This window comes from Sceloporus undulatus, chromosome 5, assembly GCF_019175285.1.
Source record: "Sceloporus undulatus isolate JIND9_A2432 ecotype Alabama chromosome 5, SceUnd_v1.1, whole genome shotgun sequence".
Taxonomy (NCBI): Eukaryota; Metazoa; Chordata; class Lepidosauria; order Squamata; family Phrynosomatidae; genus Sceloporus; species Sceloporus undulatus.
This window is the reverse complement of record NC_056526.1, coordinates 109827322-109852930: the sequence shown is the minus strand read 5'-3', so window position 1 is coordinate 109852930 and position 25609 is coordinate 109827322. Positions and strand designations below refer to the sequence as shown.

The 25609-nt window shown below is 41.1% G+C and overlaps 1 protein-coding gene across 1 annotated transcript in view; it reads right to left on the bottom strand.

The window, feature by feature from the left end:
* Window positions 1-6527: 6527 nt before the first annotated feature.
* GRM3 (glutamate metabotropic receptor 3) overlaps window positions 6528-25609 on the bottom strand; it is a 68233-nt gene continuing 49151 nt past the window's right edge. The window contains exons 4-6 of the mRNA XM_042470664.1: window positions 14160-15226; window positions 12221-12395; window positions 6528-7045 (exon numbers count right to left, since the gene is read on the bottom strand). Of these exons, the coding sequence (XP_042326598.1) occupies window positions 6972-7045; window positions 12221-12395; window positions 14160-15226 (1316 nt within the window). The 3' untranslated portion in view covers window positions 6528-6971. The remainder of the gene's footprint in view (window positions 7046-12220; window positions 12396-14159; window positions 15227-25609) is intronic.

Below are 25609 nucleotides of genomic sequence, written 5' to 3'. Positions count from 1 at the left end.
TCACTAACGTTTGTGTGTTGACTCTTTTTTTTTTTTACCCCCAATGGGACCCATGTGCCATCTGGCTTTCATTGCACAGCTGTGGAAAAGGGCAGCCTTTGTCCTCTTTTTGTTGCTTTTCCCATAAGACAAGTCAGGTGGTCTTGGGTGCACACCTGCAATCAGTCAGTGGCAGTGGGGTGGCTGACAGACCTGCACCCAGATGCCTTATACTTGCTTTTACACAGCTGGAGGAAAAATACTAGAAGCTTCCTTGCACAATTGCTTTAAAGTACCCTGATCTCCCATAATCTTAGACCACTGGCATAATCCCTTCTTATGCCGGTAGACGTAACCAAGAGAATTCTAGCTATACATGTCTGATCAGTAGAGAACCATTATGGTGTAGTGGTTTGAGTGCTGGTCTAACATTATGGGAGATCTCAGCCTCAAGAGGAAGGCAATGGCAACAACAACTCTCCCTTGAATAAATCTTGCCAACAGAACACTGGGAACAGAGTCACCACAATGTTGACTTAAAGGCACATAAGAACAACAATGCTTCCCTGAAATTTCAGATAAGAGAGAGAAATAAATTGCTTATATTTTTTGAAGAAGTTTTTGGGAAGGATATTTTAGAGGTGGATCGGTGTCGAGGGTAGACAGAATCTTCAGGCTACCATAGGCTGTTCCCATTGTAACACTATCAGAAAACAAATTTTATTCATTTTATTAGGTGAAATGTAGAGCACATTTACATACCACTCTCTCACATGAAGAAAGAAACACCTACCTTCATATTGCAGCTGGTGAAATTGTGAGCATGAAAGGGCAAATTCTAAGAACCTGGTGATAAACTTGCTCATGTCTCTGGAGTGGTTTCAGAACGCTCACTTAGAAGTTTCTCCAAAAGTTTAGTCTGACATGCTTCCAAACTTCCTTTTGATTGCACAAGCTGGAATCTCTATTGTTTATGTGTAGCCATATTGGTTATTAAACTGCTGCTACTGTTTTAGTTTATTTGGGAATGGAAGTGTAAAAACTCTTTATTTTAACTAATAAATGTCTTTATTAAGCAAATTTACCTGAAATCGTGTGATTTTTCTAATCAGCTCCTATTAGTCTCACAAGGTGTGTGTGTGTGTGTGAGGGATTTGGATTGCATGTTTTGGAATCTTTGCATCTTGTAGAGGGTGGGATATAAATGATGATGATGATGATGTATACATAGTGGACCAACCCATGTCACCCTCTAAATTTAAGGATGTGATACTCAACTTTGAAAAGTGAAAATTGAATTTGTACACTGCATATGTGTTGGGGGAATCACCTGCCCTTGGCTTATGTTACTCTGTAAAATGTCTTGCACATTGATGCCCAAATATAAATAGTATTGATAATAATTGTGTTTTTGATTTCCAGTCAAAAGGAACTTCAGGGTGGTACTGGAAATTGTAGGGACCTATAACAAAATTGCATATTGCCCGGAATGTTGTAATGGCAAGTGTCCTGAGAAGTATCTGCCTGCTGACTGATGCAAATATTCCTATCACATGCCCACTTACTGCTTACTGACAAGACATCAGGCAAGGTATATTCCCAGAGGCCTTCACCCCCAAGGTCTCTTAACAGGCATGCAGGCCCAGTTCTCCCAAACAGGTTCCAGTTAACTGCCATCAAGTTGACTTTGGCTCATGGTGACCCTATGAATGAAACACTTCCAAGTCTGTATTTCAGCTCTCTGTAGCTTTCTTTGGCTCTTTGCTTGATTCTTACCTTCCCCCAATTTCAGGAAGTTAATTAGTCACTTTGTTCCCTTTGTCTGGGACCATCCATGAGACTGCAACCCCAGTGATAGCAGCTAGCTTACACCCACACATGACAGCTAGCTTTGAGGGACTTTTGTAACCAAATGTCCCTTATTTAAAATTCCAAAATTCAAAATACTGGAAAATCCAAAATTGTCCAGATGGGTGTCTGAGGTAGTGCCATTTTGGTTTCTGGTGGTTCAGTGTACATAAACTTTGTTTCATGTACAAAATTATTAAAAAATACTGTATATAAAATCATCACCATGCTATCTGTATACATTGTATAAGATACATAAATGAATTTAATGTTTAAACTTGGATCCCGTCTCCAAGATATCTCATTATGTACATACAAATATTCCAAAATCCAAACAAAAATAGAAAATTCAAACCACTTTTGGTTCCATGCATTTCAGATAAGGGAGACACAACCTAGGTAAGTCAATTTTTTGTCTATGGGGCTATACAGACCATCCCAAAAGGGCAGCCTGCAGCTGCCCCTTTACTGGCCAGATTGGAGCCGTGGCAACCTCACACTGCAGCCCCTATCTGGCCTGTGGTGGGCACAAAAAGGAGCAGCAAAAAGGAGCTCCTTTTTGCACCCTTCATAGTCGTGGCGGCGTGACTCAATGGTGCCCATTCGGTGCTGCATCATCTGGATGCAACACTGGAGGTGTGTCATGATGGCACGCCCCGTCTGGAGTGGTGTGCGCCATCATGGTGCCCTGGGGCAGAGTTAGGGCCTGCACCATCAGGATGCTGCACCCTGACTCCACCACAAGCCAGTCTATCAGGCCAGTCTGGATAGCCCCTATGTTTCCTTTCCTAAAATGGATTTTCTGAGACAATAAACATAAATTTTCTTTTTTCCTAAGCAGTTTACTGCTGTCTCTACCACAACCCTACATTGCACTGGCCCTGCTGCTCTCTGCTTAACATAGATATTAAATCTACCTGTAGTGGGACCACTCAAATGAGTAAAATTTAAAAGATAACAATGGACCCATCTAGCATGGCATCTGCTGCTCTAACCCTCCATCCCAAAGAATCGTAGAATCAGAGAATCATAGAAACAGAAGAGACCAAAGGGCCATCCAGTCCAACCCCCTGCCATGCAGGAACTCTCAATCAAAGCATCCCCAACAGGTGGCCATCCAGCCTCTGCTTAAAGACCTCCAAAGAAGGAGACTCCACCACTTTCTGAGGGAGTGTGTTCCACTGGCAAACAGCTGTTACTGTCAGGAAGTTCCTCCTAATGTTGAGGTGGAATCTCTTTTTCTGTAGCTTGCATCCATTGTTCCATTCCTATTCACTGGAGCAGCAGAAAAAAAGCTTGCTTGATCCTCTGCTCCATCCTCAATATGACATACCTTCAAATATTTAAACAGGGCTATCATATCACCTCTGAAGTGTCTCTTCTCTAGGCTGTCATGGGCTGTCCTGGGTCTGAGGAGGGGAGGAACTCTGAGGACTCTGAATCTGAAGCAGAGACAGTCCTTGGGCTGTGGGACCTCCCTGCAGTCAACCAGGACAAGCAGGACTCTGAAGAGGAAGCAACAGATCCTACCATGCCAATCCCAGAAATCTCTGAGGGACTACAAGCCAAAGAATCATTAAGATGCTCCTCCCAAGCTGGAGGCCAAGAGGAGAGCTAATAGACAACAACTGAGGCATGTTGAAGCTCTTTAAAAGGAGCTAGATGCCTCACTCCCTTGTGGCTGACAACCCATCCTGAAGGTTACATCATTGCTCTGATCTTTGATACCCTGAATTGGACTCTGGACTCTCAGAAATGACTTTAGACTATGTTTATGCTTAATCCTTTTTGTTGTTTAATTGATACTTGCCAAGGCTTTGCAGTCTGGTCACTGACTCTGGACTCCTGCCTCTTTCAGTCAGCTAGATAAGGTAAAGCAGGACACAGGCTAAACATTCCCAGCTCCCAAAGTCTTTCCTCATAAGGGTGTTGTTCACACTACTATGTTATAACCCAGGTTGCAAGCTGGTTTAAAAGAGGATCATCCATTTGCAAACTGGTTTAAACATGAGTTCATTACACTTAAATTGGGTTTTCCTGACCTGATTAGGGGAGGGCCTGTGTCAAATCCCCAATAGCATGGCTTTTCCCGATACTGGTTTTTCCCTGACCCGGGTTTTATTAGGTCTTCCAGCCCCAATGGGAACTTGCTCCCGATTCCCATTTGGGGCATCCTGAAGAGAAGGGATTAATGCACATAGGGTGAGGAGAGGGGTAAAACGTGCCCATCCCATCGTAGGGTGTGGAGTGAATGACCTTCAGGAAAAGTGAAAAAATTTCCATAACCAGGGACCTTTGGGAAAGGTGAAAATAACTTCCTCACCAGGATTCACTTGGAACCCAGGAAAGTAATTCCCACCCTGAGTACATTTGGAAACACAAACATATCCAAATCGAGGGTTGCTACCGTAATGGTGCAAAAATTCCCATACACAGTGACCTTTGGGAAAAGTGAAAAAATCCCATACCTGGGAACATTAGGGAAAGGTGAAAATAATTTTCTCACTGAGGTATCTTTAGGAAGCAGGAAAGTAATCCCCAGCCCTAGGACATTCGGAAACTGTAAAAAATGTCCATATCCAGGGTTCCATCTGGAACGGTGAAAGATTCCCATACCTAGGGATCTTCAGGAAAAGTAAAAAAAAAAAACCCATAGCTGGGGACTTTGGAAAAAGTGAAAATAACTTCCTCACTGAGGTACCCTTTGGACCCATTAACGTAATCCCCAGCCCTACTACATTCGGAAAGTGTCAAAAATATCCAAATCGAGGATCGCTGCCATAAAGGTGAAAAAATTCCCATGCCCGGTGACCGTCGGGAAAACTGAAAAAATTCCCGTATTCGGGGAATTTGGGAAAATTTCCCAGGTCCCAAAGGTACCCCGGTGAGGAAATCATTTTCACCTTTCCCAAAGGTCCCCGGATATGGGAATTTTTTCACTTTTACCGAAGGTCCGCGGGTTTGGGAATTTTTTTACCGTTCTGGAAGCGACCCTCGATTTGGATATTTTTGACAGAATTTACTAGGGCTGGGAATTACTTTCCCGGGTCCCAAAGGTACCCCGGTGAGAAAATGGAGTTGTTTTTTTTAACTTTTCCCGAAGGTACCTGGGTATGGAAATTTTTTCACCATTCTGGGAATGACCCTCGATTTGGATATTTTTGACAGTTTCCGAATGTACTAGGGCTGGAGATAACTTTCCCGGGCCCCAAAGGTACCCCGGTGAAGAAATTATTTTCACTTTTACTGAAGGTCCCCAGGTGACAAGCACCATTTTTTGTGCTTGTCCTAGTTGCTGGCAGAGAGATTTCCAATTTCCCACCAGTGGAGCCTTTAAACTACTGCTGGGGGGGGGGGGTTGCGGGTTTTTTTTAACAGAATTTGTGAACCTTTGCATTTGCATGGTTGAATATTCTGTTAAATACTCTTTATATCCCCCCTCCCCCAACTAACATATCTCTCAGCTCTTTCCCTTTTCTGATTGTTTGTGTTCCATAACTGATGTGTTGTCAGATGCACCAAAGCAGGAGTTTTCAAAGATCATTGGCAATGGCTCTGAGATTTCCTTTGCCAGTTCTTTTAATAGTCTTGGATGTAGTTCATCTAATACTGGAGACTTAAATTCATTAGATTAACTAAGTATTCCTGTACTTTCTCTTTACTTATTCTGTGCTGCATTTCTTCTGTTGTGTCCTCTGCTCCATTTTCTTCAGCGCAAGCACCCTTTTCCTTTTGTGAGAAGACAGGGGCAAAAAAAAAAGATGTTGATTAGTTCTGTCTTTTCCCTGTCCTCTGTTAGCATTTTGCCATCTTCTCCATTTCCCTCTTCCTTTTGCTACGGACATAGTAACAAAACAACAACCCTTCTTATTGTTATTAACCTCTCTAGCAAGCCAGAGTTCATTCTGCACTTTTGCTTTTCTGACTTTACGCCAACATCTGCTAGCTATTTGTTTGAATTCCTCTTTGATATTTCCCCTTTTGTTCCATTTCTTATGCATGTTCCATTTAAAACTTAGCTCAGCTGAAAGGTCTTTAGTCATCCATCCTGATTTCTTGAGACACCTCCCATTTTCTCATCCTCATTGGAACTGTTTGAAATTGTGCCTTCAGTATTTCCCTTTTGAGAAACTTCTATCTATCCTGAACTCCCTTCTCTTTTAGTATTCCTGAAAATGGGATTACCCCCAGTATTTCCCTAAGTTTATTGAAATCATGGAAGAGAGTTGGTATATATATCCCTGTTGTTTCCCTTCCCTTTAATTTTTTTATCCAGATGCTCTCCCCCTGGCTTCCAGGATTAAAGTCCTGGATGTCTTCACAGGTATACCCCTGGCATATAATGCTATTCCTCCTCCTTTCCTGTTTAGCCTGTTTCTCTTAAAAATGTTATACCCCTCTATTCCTACATACCAATCATGAGACTCATCCCATTAGGTTTCAGTGATGCCTATTATATTTCTTTTGTTGTGCCAGGAGTTCAAATAGATCTTGTTTATTTCCCATGCTCTGTGCATTGGTGTAAAGACATCGAAAACCATGGATCCTCCTCCCTAACAGCTTGTGTAAAGTATTTCCCTCCCACTTTTTGTTCCTTATACTATTTGCCTTGTTCCCTCTTTGACAGTTTGACTATCGTTTCAAGTCCTTGTTCTCTGGAGAATTTGAATCCCGAAATAAAAGAAAAGAAAAAGGCAAACTTGATGGAAAAGTTTTCAGATTTTATTACTGACATCTTTACTTTAATTAATACTGCTGTGAAAACCATCTGTTGCACAGAATGTAACCATAATATACAACATAGAAATGCAATCTAAGTAAATTACAACAAGAAATTACAAAAAAATCTCATTAGTAAGAAAGCCACCTAACATGGCAACTGATCCTTCCCTTGCTGCTGAGTCAACATGATGGCACTGGAAGTGGTGGTTGTTTACACATCCCTTAGAACTGTTAATCACAGAGGGGTCTTAAAGCTGTCCTAATAAGAACATCACTATGTACTGTACAGTCCTCAAAAATAATTTATTACACCATTTCTAGAAAAAAAAAAGCTAGTCCTTTTAAAATGTTCTTTTTCCAGAGTGCACAGGAAATGTGCAATACTTCCTAACAGTCTAGGAATATGAGAACCGGCTGGATGATCACAGAGATGAGGTGGTGGAATCCACAACTTCTCTTCCATTGCAGACGGTTGGAACATATACATTGGCTGAGGCTGAAAGAAGCAAAAAGGCATTATTACAAACAAAAAAAAAAGTGGAATTTTAGAAGGATAAAAACATTTTTGGCTGGTAGTTAACATATGAAATCATGTCAGTCCTGCTGTCACCTTGCTTTCCATTTGTTACTGTAGTGTATCTTTTTGTCAATGGGCAAACCCCATCAATAGGTTGTAAATGTCGCTATTATAGAGCAGCTGCATGGGTGTGAAAAGCCTTTTTTACTTCAATTCTGGCATTACAACAGATATGTGGCAGCATGGGGCCATATTCTCCCCCTCTTTCCCCCTCACACTTATTATTCCAAAGCAGTCTAACTCCATGTCTGTAAGGTTTTTTTTATTTTTCTGTATTTGCATTTGTTGAGTTGACCCCGACTCATGGTCACCCTGTGGATGAGACATCTCCAAGACTTTGTGTCCTGCACTGCTCCGCTTAGGCCTTATAAATTCATACCTATAACCTCTATCTGGCATGCAGTCTTCCTCTCTTTCTACTTACCACCACCTTTCCTAGTCTTTTTCCTTCTCATGATGTGGCCAAAGTATGACAGTTTCAATTTGATCATCTTGACCTCCAGGGAGAGTTCAGGCTTAATCTGTTCATTGACCCATTTGTTTGTCTTTTTGGCTGTCCAAGGTATCCTCAGCACTCTTCTCCAGCACCACATCTCACATGAGTTAATTTTCTTCTCATCAGATTTCTTCACTATCCAACTCTTGCATCTGTTGGAGAATACTATGGTTTGTACTATTCTGACTTTAGTGCCCAGCTTTGCTCCTTAGGATCTTGTCCAGTTATTTCATAGCTGCTGTGGAGACAACAGAGCCTTGGTGACAGCCAATGGGAGCAAAGGTGGGGGCTGCTCCCAAGAGTGAGTATAAAAAGAGGGACAGAGCAGTGTTTGGGTTGGTTAGGGTTGAGGTTTTAAAATTTAGTGTTCCCTGAGCAGTGAAGATCCATTGAGGCTAGGATAGGCTGCTGTGAGGAGCAATTAGGAAGAGTTTTGGACACCCAGGAAAGGGACAAAGAGTGTCCTTAATAAAGTTATTATAGTGTCCTGTGGGAGATATAGTGCTTGGTGACTATTGAAGTCACAGTTCACTGGAAGGGTTAAAAGAAACCAAACATTAATAAAGGTTCTGAGAGGCTCAGGGGCTTAACAGACCAGCTTGAAGTGCTGGTGCGGGGCAGCATGTGGGCATGGGATTTGGATAACACATTCCCTGATGCCGCCTCCACACTGGCATCATGCTGCCTGCCCACCCACATGGTGGGCAATGTCACAACATTTCTTTCATGTGGTGTTTAGATGAAGTACTCCAAAAGGAGTGTCGGAAATTTGCTGGCTCTAAAAGGAGCTGCATTTTGCTGTTTCTTTTAGAGCCAGCAAAGCACCAGATCAGGGCTGTGGTGTACAGTTGCTGCTTCCCTGATTCAGTGCTAAAAGGGGTGGCATGGAGCTGCTCCTATGGGGTGGTCTGTTTTGCCCCTTAGTTTGTAAGGGAACATAAATAAAGTTATAAAGAAACAATTACAAAAACAAAATAAGGAAACTGTCAAACTATCTAATAAAGCATTTAAACATGGTATATATTGTGAACACCATCCACTAAAAGGGATACTGTATTCAGCATGACCTGCAAATAAACCTATTATTTTGTTTCAACAAGCAGCTGTCTGGAGTGATTTCAGAAGTACTTTAAAAATGCTACCAACATTAAGAAAAGTCTTTTAGGTTTGGGATACATAAGAAAAGATGGTATAGTGGCCATCACCACCATAGTTGCCCTTCCCATTCCTAGTCTTCTGATTTCTTGACTGCAGTCTCCTACCTGATAAGTGTTTGAGCCAAAGTATGGGAATGCTTTTACAATTCCAATTTCTTCATTGTCTAGGCTGAATGTATGTAGGTCCTCTGTGGTCATTATTGTTTGTTTTCTTTATGTTCAGCATTAAGTCTGTCTTTGCACTTTCCATACTTACGACAAAATGATAAAATAAAATAAAATAAAAATAATTTTAATCATTTTTATTCATTTTTGCCAGAATTATGCAAACACAGAAAAATTAAGAATAAATAAACCAGCAGGCTTGGAGTTAGTCTGCTTTAGAATAGTAAGTGGGAGGAGGTGAAGAGGAGAAGAATCAGTTCTTCTCAGGGCACTGATGGCTGTAATGCTGGAATTGCAGTGAAGAGACTTATCGCACCCGGGGGGATGACATTCACAGCAGTGCCATTGCCCAAAAGAAAAGAGGCGTGATAAGAAATATTTTCAAAGTGGTACGTTCGTGTTTTCATTCATAATGTGATTGCCACGAGACACAAGACTGGTGTGATAATGTCCTCAGTTACACATGGATGTGTTTTTCTTTGCCTTGAAATCATGAGGAATAAAACTGAATATCTTACAATTAGACAATGAAGTAGAAACACATGGTACAACTTGGGTACAAGTTTAAACTGTTTTCAAAACTACTAGACCTCCTGGGTGTTTTTCTGGCTCATGCTTTGGTGGCGGTGGCTAGGAATGCACTTACACAGCTGAAGCTGGTGCTCCAACTCTACCTGTTCCTGGAGATGTCCTGGCTATAGTGGCACATGCTTTGATTACATCCTACTTGGATTTCTGCAATGCACTCTGTGTGGGGGGATGCTTTTGGAAACTATTTAGAAATTTTAGCAGGACCAAAATGCTGCAGCCAGGCTGCTGGTCAGGACTGTTAGTTGGGACAGCTTCACTAGATACTGACCTGCTTCTGGGCAGAATTCAAAGTGCCATTGGTGACCTTTAAAGTGATGCATGACTTAGGCTGAGACTAAAAGGTCCTATTTCCCTATATGAGTCTGCTTAATTTTTAAGACCTTTGGGGGAGGGCCATCACCACCTACTTGTTGAGCATATGGGAGAAAGCCTTCTCAATGGCTGCTCCCAGGCTTTGGAAATTTCTCCCATGGGAGATTTGGTTCTCCTTCCATCTCTGCTTTCCTTCTGATGGCAGGCAAAGATCCTTTTATTCATTAAGGCCTTTGTGGCAGAAGGGTCTTTTAATGGGACATGCTAGGCTTTTTTCTTTTTTATAATGTTGAAATGTCTTTTAAACTACTTTAGCATTTTGCTTTTAGTGGAAAAAGCAGCTCCTTCACCAAACATACCTGTGATGGTGGTAGGACCAGGAGGCAACCTTCTCCTCAAGATCTTTAAACTCAGAAGACTTTCATAGGGTTTGCAGCAATAAAGCAGTTTGATAATAACTGCTACGACTCAGTACTTTGGAATTCTGAGATGTGTAGTTTTGTGAGATATTTAGTCTTACCTCTCTGAGAGCTCAGGTGCCCCAACACATTAAATAACCCAGACTTCCACAGCAATGAGCTATGAACGTTAAAGTGGTGTCAAACTGCTTTATTTCTGCAGTGTGGCAGCATTGGTACAGAATTTTTGGTTACCTAAAAAAATGCTATTTGCATGTTAAAGCTGCTCACCTGTGGCATAAGACACACACTCTTCCCATCCCTCTTTGCTGTTGGCTTACAGCACTCATAAGACAGTAACAGCACTTGAACTGTGTAATAGCCCTTCTCCACTGTTTACTGAAGCAGTTCCTCTGCTGCTATAGAAGAAACTAAAAAGTTTTACTTACACTGCAAAAGGAGCTAAGTTATCCTTTGTTAAGTTACAATAATAACATAAAGCAGCTCAGCCTTTGTTACCGGGAAAAAGATTCAACCAAAAGGAACTAGTTGTTTATAAACAATAGCTACAAGTTGAGGCTCCCTTATCCAGAATGCCAACATTTGAAATGTTCCAAAATACATAATTGTTCACATGGGTGGCTGGAATAGTGACACCTTTGTTTTATGATTGTTCAGTGTGCACAAAAATTATTAAAAATATTGTGTACAGTTAGCCCTCCATTTGCATGGGAATCCAGACCCCCCCCCCCAAAAAAAATCAGAGGCTTGCACACCCCAATGTGTACACACCATTAGAAATAACGGATGCCCATGCATAATCGAAGTCACGGATCTCAGATCCATGAGTTAGGAGGGGCGACTGTATATACCAAACATAAATGAATATCATGTTTACACTTGGATCACATTGCCAAGATATCTCACTCGATATGTGCAATTATTCCAAATTCTGAAAAAGTCCAAAATCCAAAATATTCCTGGTCCCAAGCGTTTTGAACCAGGGAAACTCAACCTGTAGTTCCTTTTAAGCTTTAGTCTGGCTGACTCTTGTAATTGTGTATAATATTTCACCTTCAATCAACTAACACATGAATTGATGCTCTGCTAATGTAACCTTTGCAGACCCAGCTTTCACAGATATAAACTGAGACTAAAGCTTGCCTAAAGGCATTCTGTGTTCTTGGAGGAATAGTGATTTGAAGTCCAAACAATTAATTCTACAACTTGTATTTTACCTGTTGGATCATGCTGGCTTTGATTCCGAACATTAAAAATGATTAAGAAGTGTTTTTATTAAGTTGTGTTGCATTCATCATATTTGAAGATTAAAAGGGGGGAGAAAAGAGAGGAAATATTGAACATCCTTCTTTGCTCTTGTATGATCCATATATCTTTCCACTGAAATAACTATCTGATGTTTCTGGTGCTGTTAACAGCTGCAGGGCAGGCAGAAATTCAGCAAGTTTTCCCACAACGGTGCATATTAATGCCTGAGCGAAACAACACCCCTTGTATTTCTGCCTATGAGCAATTGCCCTTTTCTAGCTTTCTCTCTTTCTCTGTTTTTTAAAAATTTACCCTGGAACTCTTAGCATTTTTAGTATTTAGATATATCTGAGGGTTTGCCTTGATCTTTAATGTATTTTGTTTGATTTTTATTGTTTGCTTCCAGTACTGGTTATATTAATTGTCACTTTTTAAAAATACTGTGCTTCATTTCATAACTGACTGAAAAAAAACCCACTTATGTTAAGTGATAATTGTCATGTTTTATTGCTGTTGTAAACTGCTTTGTAGTCACAGCATCACAATTTTCCCCTTCAGAGCTGGCCAAAATCGGGTGGTACTGCCACCTGAGCTCTGGAGCATGCCCATCTCATTGAAACATGATAGAGAAAGGATCAGTGGAGGGATGAGGGGTGCAGGACTGACTCTCTTAGGAGAAAATGGAAGCATGCTCTTTATTTATTACCTTGGGAATAAGTGGTTCCTGTTCCACTGACGCTGAACCTGTTGAGATGCAGCCTGTGTGTGACAACATTCTTCTGTGGCTGGAAGAGGACTATATGCACTTTGGGGGCAAACAAACATCCCAAGACAACGAAGCCACTCAGACTTACGGAGATGCACATGGTCGTGGTCTGAACCTGAATGGAGAAAACTGCTGCAAAGTCAGTGGAGAAATTCAAGAGGCCCCCCTGTCCCCATCCCTCCCATTTCAGAAGCTGCAAAGTATCAACAAAAAGAGGAACTCCTAACAGGGAAAGAAACTAGGATGGAGAAGATATCACCCTTCAGATGCTGTTAGACTACAAACCCCATCATGTTGCAACTGTTGTTATGCTGCAGCTCACAGGGTTTGGAGTCCAATGACAGCTGGAAGGGCACGTGCTCTTGTTATAATATAAAGAGTCTCTCCTAGCCATGATTTATTTCCATGATATGATCCATTTAGCCCAGGATCATGTTTCCAGCTACAGCCAAGCAGAGGTCTTCATGCCTTGTCTTCTGGAGGCCATGGCCCTCTGATAGTCAGGGACATGCTGTTTCTGCACATGAATGGCATCATTCAGGTGTTTGCTTAAGCACCGATGTATACCTAGCTAGACCTTGGAAAAACTACTTTTTGAACTACACTTGATTTGGCGGCAGGATAATTCTGGGAGTTGAAGCTCTCCAAAGCAATCTTTTCCCAAACTCATCCCTCTACAGAGATAACACCTCAAATATTCAATTCATACCCTCCAGCACTTCACAGGGAAAAAAAAACAACATACGTGAGTCTCCTACTCTTGCTATGGGCTCAACCTCTCTTGATGTTTTTAAAATGTTAGCACTGCAGGAGTGCTTGATCAAGCTGCAAACTGTGGGTACAGGAAATTCAAGCCTTCTCCATTTATTAAAATCCTAACAAAAATTGTTCCCCAGTGTTGGTGTGAGCATGGAAAGGAAACCACCTCCTTTGGTGATGATTTCAAGACCACAGCAGATGAGAAGACAGAACAGTTAAATTGTCTGTCTGACCCCAAAGTCCAAACTTTGAAGAGAAACATTACAAGTCATGTGCAATCTAGTAGTCCTCTTTCTCAGTACATCACTGGTGGATGACCTATGTATGTACCACTTATAAATCTTGACCTTCTTCTCCTTCCATCATCTCCCAGTACCTTTATACTGCTATGAGAAGAAACAGAAGAGCCAGAAAGGAAGTGTGACACCACCACAGAGTGTGGTGCCTGAAGTGCCATTCCTATGGCATTCTAAGTGACCACACTCTGTGTTTTGCTTGTATGCCTGCCTAGCTGCCTATGTCCCAGCCACAGTGCATGCATATAGAGCGGACTTTTCTGTTTTGCATTGCAATGAAAGCACAAGTGCAAAGGGGGTGAGGGTACAGAAACAGTCTAGGCAGAGTAACTGAGAGTGCAGAGTGCCAGCACTAGGGAGGGGATAAGACAGTAGAGGGTGTGCCTGTGTATGTGAATTTTTGTGTGAAAGGGTAGGTAGAAGATGTGTGTGAGAAGGAGAATGAATGGGAGAGTGAATGGTAGAAGGTGTGGTGTATACACATGCTTATGTGTATATGAATAGTGTTTGTGGGAGAAGGCATGTTCCACAAAGTTTGAGAGTTTGGCTCCACCCACTCTACGATCCATTGGTCTCACCACCATTTTCTACTATGCAAATGCAAACTGCCAGTATCAACAAGATTAACCACCTTGCACTTCACAGGGCTGAAGGTCCTTCATTGGATGCTGTATAGAAACTATGCTGCATTTCCTTACTTTGCTGTGCCTTCTAAAGCAGGGTGCACTGGTAAAAATAATCCCCCACCCTCCTTTTTTTTAAAAAAACCCAAAGACTATGTAATTTCACAAGGAACCTGCTTGAAATGGTGGTGGAACACTTACCCTGTAGTCACTCGATGTCACATAAAAGATTGGCAGGAAAGCCAGCCAAATAATGCATGTTGTATACATTGTAAAACCAATAAATTTGGCTTCGTTGAAGTTTTCTGGGCACTTCCTTGTTTTGAAGGCATACACAGTGCATAAAACTACAAGGATGACATCATATGTTAAAGAGATCAACATACTGGAATCCTTGACATTGCACTTAAGTATGACAGTCTGCCTTTTCTCTGGAAGGGTATACCGACGTGTGCCCGGAGCCTCCAAAATGAGCCACACGGACACCATCACAATCTGCACCATGATGAGGCTCAGGCAGATGAGAACCTGAGAACGTGGGCTAATAAATTTAGGCCTCTGAGCCCCATTTTTCACGCCATTAAATATTCTGGCAATACAGTTTGTTTTTGTCAGGAGGGCAGAATAACAAATGGCAAAGGAGGTGCCTAGGCCTAGACGGCGCATGGTGCAAATGATGGGTGAGGGCTTGGCAATGAAACAGAATGTCATGCTGTAAGAGAGGAAGACTCCAAAGAGGAGGATATAGCACAGCTCTCGACTTGAGGCTTTGACCAAGGGAGTGTTGTTATGCTTTACAAAGACCCCCACAACTAGGAAAGTACAAATGAATCCCAAACATGCAATGGTCACTGGACCTATTGCCCAAGCATCTTCCCACTTGATGTAATCTTCAGGTAGGTCATAACAGTTAGAAAGATCAGCGGTGGGCCATCTCCCAGGCCCACAGTCTGTACAGGTGAACTCATCAGCTAAGTACTCATATGACTCGCAGGGAATGCAGATCCAACAGCAGACATCTCCTGGTTGCATGTTCTTCATCTCGTTGGGTGCACAGGGATCACTGCACTGGGCAATGGGGATAAGGCCTCGGGACCAGTGAATGGCATCTACATCGAGGGTCAAAGTTTCTGCCCATTGGCCTACTTTCAAGTAGGAGAATTTGCCTCCATTGTGTTGGAAATTGAAGACATTGTAGCGGCCTATTCCATCTCCATAAACATCAAATTTGACAGTGTTGTCTGCTGATTTGGAAGAACTGAATGGAGCTGTCAGAAATAAGAAAGAAATAATGATTCTATGTAAATGCACTTCTTTTGCATAGACAATCATATTAATTTCAATAAACATAAAAACAAGAAACTGTAGAGATATCCGTCAACCTGGAAAGCATGCCCAAAGAGTCCTAGCACCTGTGATGTTGTTTGGTATGCTCATGGTAGCATTTGTTTCTACAAATGGTAGCTCCTGTTTTCCTAGGTTGGTGAACTCATTCCTGGGTTTAGTCTGAACTTTAAAGGGACCGTCCAAAGTGCCAAACCTGTCTGGGGGACAGGGGTCAAGCACTTTGGATAGCTGCTTTAAAGTTCAGACTAAAATCAGGAGCAGATACACTGCCACATTGGCATGGAAGCCTGTTTTTATATAATCTTTTGTACAATTTAGCTATCTGCTTTTACTGATATCTCTTTGTCTTTTGCAAGGTGCTTAGAGTCCCCCTTTTGGGGAAAAGGCTGGGTGACTTTGTCAAATTGGAGTGTGGGAGATGTGGAGGCTGTAGCAATAGGAGTAATGCCAATGACTGTCACATTCTTAATTATGTTATTGGGAACATAGGAATCTCAAGTGTGTCCAGAGGAGGGTGCCAAAATGATAAAGGGTCTGAAAACCATTACCTATGAGGAGAGACTTAGGGAGCTGGATATGTTTCGTCTGGAGAAGAGGAGGTTAGAAGATGATATGATAGCCTTGTTTAGATATTTGAAGGGGTGTCATATTGAGGATGGAGCAAGCTTGTTTTCTGCTGCTCCAGAGAATAGGACCTGGAGCAATGGATTCACACCAGAGGAAAAGAGATTCCACCTCAACATTAGGAAGAATTTTCTGACACTAATAGCTGTCCCTATCCAGGGTTTTTCTTGTTAAGATTTTCCAGAGAGGTTTGCCTTCCTCTGAGGTTGAGAGATATGGGAGACACCAGTCACTACTACAGTATTCCCACAGTCTATGCTTTCCACGATGCATTCTTTGTGACAATAAAGACATACTTGAGAAAGAACAGAGCTCACCTTTAAAGAGCTTGAAGAAATTACTTTTTTGGACTAGTGAAGAAATCATGCTGGCTGGGGGATTCTGTGAGCTGTAGTACAACAAAGTAACTCCCCCAAACTCTGTTCTTTTACCAGTGGCAGATCTGGTACATTTATCTGTCAATGAATAAATTTATAATTCCAATTGAGGCCTCTCAGAGAATGCTCTATAGATGCCATCCAACAAATGTCTGAGCCATGATACATACAAATTTCACTGCTACAAAATTGTTTGTTTTCTGACATATGTAGGGAGGGCAGGTATATGTGTATAAGTATGGTTTCAGCATATGGGGGGAAAAGTATTTCCCCAAGAAGGAAAACGGTAGCATGCAAGGCCATGCTCTCTAAAGCATGCTCCAGAAACAGGTAATAAGTCTCCAATTCTCTATAATAGCCACCAGGTAGCCCCAGCAAGGAGAATACTAATGTCATTGCCTTTGCCCTTCACCGTTCCTGTTTCCAAAGTTATAAGCACTGCATCTATGAAAAATGGTTTCATGCCACAAGGATATCAAGAAAACATCTAAATGTAATGTCAGGTTTGAACAAGGGCTGACAGTAGTCAGTTCAATGAGAGGTGCTTTTTGATTAACGGTGCGTGGAGAAGGGTAGGGGGTTGTCTGAAGGCTGGGAGCTTTGAATGGATAGCATTTGCTTTTTCCAGACATCTGGTTCTAATACAAGACAGACAAAAATAGAATACTTCAGTGAGATCCAGTGTAACAGTGCTTTCAAATAGATGATTCCTAGTGCTATCAGTCAAAAAGGCTCATGCACCTGGTCTGTTTTTTCTTCTTTTATATAATGCTTGTGATTTTATATATATTTTTAAAAAAGATATGTAAAAAGTGGTGGAGAAGACACAGATGATGGCATTTTCTGGACCTCCCCACCCTTACCCTTGGCCAAATTTTGTAATGAGGCAAGGTAATCGCACAATAAAATCTCTGTCTTCAAGTAGCTGGCTAACCTGTTGACTGTAAGAGTTATTTGGAGGAATGGAGTAACAGTTTTAGCAGAGGGCTCTGTGTCCTCTCAAGGTTGTTTCTGTCACAATCAATCATTCCTCAGTCACCTCATTAATTCCCTGCCTTTAGTTTTGCATATGATAGCAATTTGTTGCAGCCTATTGTGAAAAGAAATACATCATTGTGTTTGTCATGCAGGACCATGCGGGGTTATTTCTGTAACCCTGAAACACAAATGGAGGTCACTATTAAAATATCAGGAAAGAAACAGGCATTTACTATTGTTAGGTTGGAAAGGATATTCCTTCCTTGGCACCTGCTCAGTCTATTCCTTCTTTGCTCCAGTCTGCTGGAACTTCTTCTTTCAAAAAAGCAAAGTGCTTTTTAGAAAATGAAAGCATCATACAATCAAAACACTGTCAAGGAAGAATAGTGACACAGGTCCAGAGCATGGAAGTAACTTATTTTGACAATAATTTTAACATTATATTCATAGATTTATTTTAAACAATAAATCTATTTTTAGTTTTAATGGCTAAATATAACAGAATTAATTTTTTCAGTAATTATTAATGTGTTTCAATTTGATATTTTGGGTAAGATAATTTGAGTGCTTGGGGCTATTTATGTCCATTCTTGATCATCTCTTTTATTTATTTCCTAAAAATAATTTCTTCATTAATACAATGATATAAAAATCTGAATCAACCAATATGGTGTAGTGGTTTGAATGCTTGACTAGGACTCTAGGGGAGCAAATACTTGTTTGGACATGGAAACCCACTGGGTGACCTTGGGCAAATCACACTTTCTCAGCTTGAGAGGAAGGCAATGACAAACCCACGTTGAACAAATCTTGTCAAGAAAATTCCATTAAATTGGAATTAAGATTGTCATAAAGTCAGAAACAAATTATGGTTGCACGTCAATAACAACAACAGCAATAACAATATTGCATGTATTGTATAATCAGCATGCTTCTCTTTTTTTGCAAACAGCTCCGAACAGAAATACAGAGCTAGAATTGATTTTTATTTATATGTTAGTGATTTGAGCATTGGACTATGACTCTGTAGACCAGGGTTTAAATCCTCACTCGACCATGGAAGCCCACTGGGTGACCATGGGCAAGTCACATTCTCTAAGCCTCAGAAGAAGGCAAAGGCAAAAGCAAAAGCAAACATCCTCTGAACAATTTGCCCTGATAGGTTCTCTTTAGGATCATCACAAGACAGAAACAATTTGAAGGCACACAACAAAAACAGCAGTTTTTAATGACCAACAGTTGCCTTAATAATTAAGAATACCAATTAATCTTAATCATTTTTTCTCCAGTATTTCAGTGTTAACACATTGGGACCAATGCTGAAATTTCCATGCTCTGCTTGTGTTTATTACCTTTGACATCCTCTATGTATTCAAGTATAGCAGGAAGCCTCAGAGTAGAGCCAAGTCATTTGGCTGCTTGAAGCAATTGAAAAAAATGGGCCCTCCTCCATTCCTTGTATAGACATTGACTGGCTTGGAAACTCACTTCACATTTTTCATTTTCCCTCTCCAGTTATTGGCTGTCCCACTTTTCTCATATGGAGAGAAAAGCTTCCATAGAGAAAGTGTTAATGATTGCTTCGTCCAGCGGTACACCATTAAATTAAAAACAAAAATTGCCTCAGTGTTACATGTCATTTTGCCATTTAATATAAGGGGCGCCATTTTATTATGCTATTGTATATAATGGGACTTGAGCATCAACAGATGTGGTATTCCTGGGGGGGGGGGTCTTATTTTTCTAAAAAGTATGCTAATATAAAGCCATTTGTACACATTTGTATGCTAAAAATGTGCTTCTTCTCCCTCCCTTTTCATTTGAATATCTTTCATCATCATCCATCAGGTTTTTTAAATTAAAAAAACCAGCATTTTCCAAAGGCATATTCATAAATATCTCCATACATTTTGAGAGCTAGGGATCCTTCCTGCATGGCAACAGATTCTATTGAATTAAGGGAATTTGGCATTCTGAGGGTCTCCTTCTTTGGAACAAGGAAAAATTCAGGATCCATCAGATTCCATGGTGGATTTTGCCAGCATTCCTATACATAGATCACTACTGCAGATAGGGATGCAGTGGCTTAGTGGTTAAGATGCCAATTCTGATGACTGGAAGATCAGAAGGCTGGCAGTTTGAGGCCTGAGTGCTGCATGATGGGGTGAGCTCCTGTCATTAGTCCCAGCTTCTGCCAACCTAGCAGTTTGAAAGCATGCAAATGCAAGTAGAAAAATAGGTACCATTTCAGTGGGAAAGTAACAGTGTTAGCTGCAGTCATGCTGGCCACATGACCACCAGAGCAGTCCTTGGACAAGGCTGGCTCTTCGGCTTAGTAACAGAGATGAGCACACACACACACACACACACACACACACACACACACACACCCTACAGTCGGTTACAACTAGAAATTCATGTCAAGGGAGTACCTTTACCTTTTACCTTTACTGCACATATGACTTGATAAACATTCCAAATGAGAGAAAATATAGGTGTTCCAGGGGACTGCAGTCCTGGCAGAAGGAGAGCCCACCACTGTGGCATAAGACATCCCCCATGAGATGCCCCCCCTGCTTAGTTTAAGGGCTGCTGGGTAGATCCATTGCCCACAATGGCTTACTCTTGCTATCTACACAGGGGTTGAGTGTACACACTTGCATGTCTTGGATTTTCCATGATTCTAGCATTTAGATGTGTTATATGTGAGTGTAACATGTCACACTATATTCAGAATCCTGTTGGAGCACTATACTAGCATAAAAATAATTGCACAAACAGTTGAGATTGCTCAGAGTTTGTGTAAGTGCAGCTCCTAGAGCAACCAAACCTGCAGGCAGAAATCAATACAGCCCTCTCTTGACTTGGAGCCCTTTCATGCCACACAGATTTACAATACTGGGTGCCATGGTGCCACCCTATGGAATTCTGGGGTTTGAGGGTAGGTTGTTTAGGAATGTCAGCCATGGAATCTTCTAGTGCCTACAAACCTCAGGGGCCAATTCACATTGCAGAATTATAGTGCAATAATTCCCCCTTTACTGTTAAAATTCTGTCCTATCTGTTTGTTTGGTCTGCTCCTGCCATTAACACAGAGAGTTTAATATAACTTTATTACGGCCAATTGGCCAGCACGACACAGAGAGTTTTATTGCCTTACAAACTTCAGAATTCAGTAGAATGCAGCCAAAGTAATTAAAATGGAATAATAGCATTATACTTGGGTAGATGTGTGGGGAAGTAGTGTGCAACAGGTGAGCTCAAGGCTCCTATTGTAGAGCTGTGGAATCCAGCACAATCAGGTTAGTGGACATTTACATTATGTTCAAAGTGTATAGGATCTGGGCTAACACTTTTCTCTGTAACACAAACATCTTCCATTCTGATCAATGCAATATAATCCTGACAAGTCAGGTAACCTTAAATTTGTATCTCATTGTCATTTATTTCCATTTCCTTTACACATCTCTCCCTCCCACTGAACAATATAATTAAAAAGTTAAAAACAGAAATAAAAACTTAACTGAGTTTTTTTTAAAGAAATATAATTCTGTTTAATTTATAATTCCCAAGTCCCAAGAACTTACACTGAGATTTTAAACACTGATGCCTTGGGGTTGATAAGAGTCATTTAATTTCAAGTTATTCACTTTGGGAAATAGTTTGCATGAAAGGCAGCAAGCATTGAAAACTAATTTATACTAGCAATCAAATTCTAATTAGAAAGAAAATTAAAAGCCCCCACTGCCACAGCCTCACTCCACCTTTGGGCCTTTTAGAATCATCAAAAGGTGATTCTTAAAAAGTTCCTCTGATGCACATGCTATTTAAGCAGATGGAGTGCACAGGCTTACTGATATGTTTAGAGGGGCAAACTTCAATGGCATGAAAACATGGTTCCATTGTGAAGATTCATGTATGGCATTGCTAAAGTGCCTGCCACCACTCATCCCATAGGTGTTAAAAACTCTGAGAAATGCACGTGTGGTTTCACTTCCCTTTCACCATGTGTTTTTGTCTATGGTCTGAGAAATGTCTATTGGCTGGCTGAAACCTGGAGCTGGTTTGGTCCTTTCTCTTCACAGTAACATTTTTTGTGTAGTGGGGAACAGTGGAAGCTAAGAGCTTCTGAGACTATGGAAATTTTCCAAGGTGCTGAAACTCCACACACGTCTCCGGCCCAATTTGAACATGCATATGCACCCAGCATATGAACCATATGAAGGATGCTCCTCATGAGCTGGACATTCTCACCTATTATTAATGAACTTTACCAACAAATATTCCCCATTACCAGATAGGGTAGAAAGATCATGGTCATCAAGTGCGTTGCACATACATTAGCATGTGGAACTCTGTCGTTCAGCCATCATTATAAGGGATCTATATGCATTTCCTAGGCCCCTTCTCCACACCATAAAGAATATTACTGCTAATCCAAATGTCTGATCTGCCTCTTGGGTATACTACTGATTATTAAGGCAGACAATGCCTAATGCTATAGATAGAACTTTCACTAAATATAATGTTTCCTTCAAAACCATGGTCTCATCAGTTCACATACTGAGCTGCCAATCTGAAAAATTAAACAATGAAAATCATATTGCAGACCAGTCCCCATTTGTCATCACTGCCCCCCCCTCCCATTATTGCAGAGTTTTCAAACAGATATGTTTAATTTAATTAATTTGTTTAAATGACAGTTGATCAGTCAACTACAGTTTTGCTATCAGAGAAAATTATAGTCTGTAACATTCTTATTTCTTTTTTCCAAGTCAGGCTTAGTACTTTAAATACATTAAGATTTGGACTAAGACAACCCAGAGAAAGGGATAAGAAACACAACCTGTTAACAAATTTGTCCTTGTTTTTGCATATATTTATTTGTCATTTTCTCCTTTAAGGATAGTATTGGACAAAACAATCTCATTTTATGTCAGTTCCTCCCCCCCCCCCCCCCCCCCCCCCCAAAAAGTCACAATTCAGAAGAGTATTCCATGTGGATTTGGGTAATCCACATCAAGAAGGCATGGCAGCTGTATTTGTTTGCAGGCCGTGAGATGAGTTTTGGGTGGAATTCTAACTGGAGGAGGAGGTTAGTATCACAAGATTTTGTGGTTACCACAGTCTAGTGTGGTGTAGTGGTTAGAACAGAATTCAAAATGGGGCTTTGGAGATCCAAATGCAAGTCAAGAAACTCAGTGGATGATCTTTGGCCCATCATTTTCTCTTAGGGTACACCCAGACTCACTTTTTTGCCCTGAGTAGATTTGGATTGCTGCGCTGATGCAATACCAGATTGTTGTTCCCATTACATTTTGGATTTGTGAATCTCACCAAGGCATTTTAACCCTGTGTGTTATTCACACATGCCTGGGCAGCCCCCCCCCCCCCGCCATGGCAACTGTCAGTATCTCCTGGCCCATCCTGGCCAGAGAGCGACTGGCAGCTTTGGGGGACCTTTCCAGTCCTCCTCCTCTTCCTCCTTCTTTCCCCCTGGAAAAGGCTCAGAGGGGCTTGGGGTGGGGTGGGTTTGGCTGGGCTATCTGGATCAATTCAGTAGCATATTCATACTGTTGAAGATGCAGAAACGAACAAAAACGAAACAAAAAAATGATATCAATATCCCGAGTTAAGTGGATTTTTGGGTAAACCCCCCCCCCCCCAAAGTGGGGAAGTGTGAACACCAAGAAAATAACCTGGGTTCACCCTGGCTTATTTTTGTAGTGTGAATGGGGCCTCAGTCTCCTTTACTCTACTAGGTTGCTGTGAGGATAATATATGGAGAAGAGCTGTGCAAGCTGTCTTCACCTCCCTGGAATGATATAAATATATAAATTTCATTAGTAAATTGGGAAAAAATTGGCTACAAACACAACAGAAGGACTAAAATGATGTATAGTGCCAATAACTCAAGCACAAGGTTACATCTACAAACTACCCATTAAGTCACAAAACACATCATGTTCCTATATGCAGCACTCTACTGAGACATTGTTAGAAATCCCCTTCATTCAGGTATTCTTTCAGGGGTTTCTGTCATGAGGGTTATAAGTTTAGGGTTTTGTTTGATTAATATTAGATTAAGTTAGTAGTTGGTTTATGTTAGATTTATAATGGGTTAATAGAATGTACTAGGAGGAGGTAGACTGGCTGGTAAAATATGTGCTTGCTTAATAAGGTTGGAATGTTTGCTTGTTAAGGTTAGGATATGGAGGGAGTTACCCAGCCAGCAGAGGCTTGGTCTTCAAAGGGCTAGAGACTGGTCTCTGTGATGGGAGGGGGAACTGAAACACAGAGTGCCTATTGCTTATATGATGTATGTTAATATGTTTATTATGTTTTAATATGCTGCTATAATATTTTAATATGCTGCTATCCTATGTTGGGTTGCAGGATGATGGGGTTTCTAGTTATGCTTAACTATATATATATGTTAGTCTTGTTGTGGCTTACGGTTTACGCCTCAAGGTCACAGGTGCAGTATGGAGATAACGCTGTGTGAGAACTTAATTGTTTTGAGAGTTTGCCAAGATCCCGGACTGGAGGACATTACATCACCAGGGAGGAGATTCATCCTTGCGCGGGAAAGAGTTATCCAATTAATTTACTTTATTGCTTGATGGAGTGGGTTTGCTTTATGGGGGTATATAAACCATATGTTAACGCACACTTTCATTCCTGACAAAAAGGTCATTTCTATTGTATGTATCTCTTTTTCCAATAAAGTTGATACTGTTTAAAAGTCAGCTTCATATTGTAATAGAGGACTGCAATGGAGAGTCTGACGTTAAGGCCCTGTGCAATCCGACCATTAAGGTTGACCTGGGGGTGGAGTCGGGCCATGGTGTCCACATGATGCATGCCCTGACTCCACCCCCAGGGTGCTGTGATTCCACACACAGCTCCACATGGTGCGCGGCATCACAGTGCTCCTCTGGTGCTGTGTCCACATGACACAGCGCCAAAGGAGTGCTTTAAAGCCACAGTGCCATGGCTATCGTGCTCTCTAGATCGCGCAAAAAGGAGCTGCTTTTTGCAGCTCCTTTTTGCGCCCTGAAAAGGCTGGATCGGGGCCGTGGCATGCAGTTGCCATGGCCCCGATCTGGTGCACCTGAAGGCAGCTGCAGGATGCCCCTTAGGGGCAGTCTGCACAACCCCTAACTCTTTATCAAATCAGAAAAAAAATTCTAAGCTATCATAGAAAATGAATTACCTTTTCACAGATGGAGTACCTTACCTAGTGAGAATACAAATTTTGTCCACAGAGAACTGATTGACTTGTGGAAAGAGAACTAAGGCAAAACACAAATAGAGCAGCTGATCAGTCAAGTAGAGTCAACCAAGAAGCCCCGAGCTAAACTTTAATTTCACATGTGTATTTGGCCAAAGAATTAAGCATGAAAAATCCAGAGGCAGGATTATCAGGACCTATTGAACATGCCCAAGCTATTCATTTCCTGAACAATTTTGCCTCCAGAAACACTACTGTGGAAACACTCATGCTCAAACTCAGTATTCCTGTAACAAGAATGTAGCCAAGAGTGATTTTAAAATGCAAGAAAGTGTTTTTATGGTAATGAGGAGGCAAATCCATGCAGATAGGAAAGTAAATGTGAATCTTTCTAAAATTATCTGATGTGATCCATAATCAGTCCTAATATTGTTGCTTTACAAGAATTTCAGGCCTCCCACTCTCCCATTCTTTATAACTAGACTTTCCATCAAGTCTTTGGTGGCTTTTAAAAATGTTTTAAATCTACTTGTGACTAATTTCAGGCTCCCTTGACTGAAGCCTTCTAACCTGCAGCTGGAAAGTGCATAAGAGAAACAAATCTCCTGGACCCAAAGCCATTTTCCTCTTAGGTCCCATTTGCTTTTCCCATTCTTCTATTCCAAAGGTGAGCATGCTGGGAAAATAGAAGAGGCTCAGGCTGTATCCATACCAAAGAAATGAATCAGTATGATACCATTTCAACTGCCATGACTTTATCCTACAGAATCTTGGGATTTGTAGTTTGATGAGGCATCAGAACTTTCTGACAGATCAGACTGAATACTGCATCAAACTTCAAATCCCAGGATTCTGTAGGATAGAGTCATTGCAGTTGAAATGGTATCAAATTGCTTTATTTCTGCAGAGTGGATATATCCTCAGATAATGGGATGTGGAATTCCTGATTCCCACATCTGTAATAATTCCAACCTCTAGACAGAACTGAATGTTAACAAACATAATAAAAAAAATTATTAATGAATTGATTCTGTCTTCCAGGCAATCTCCCTTTCTTGAAAATACTTTCTTTCAGGGAAAGCAAAGCCCAA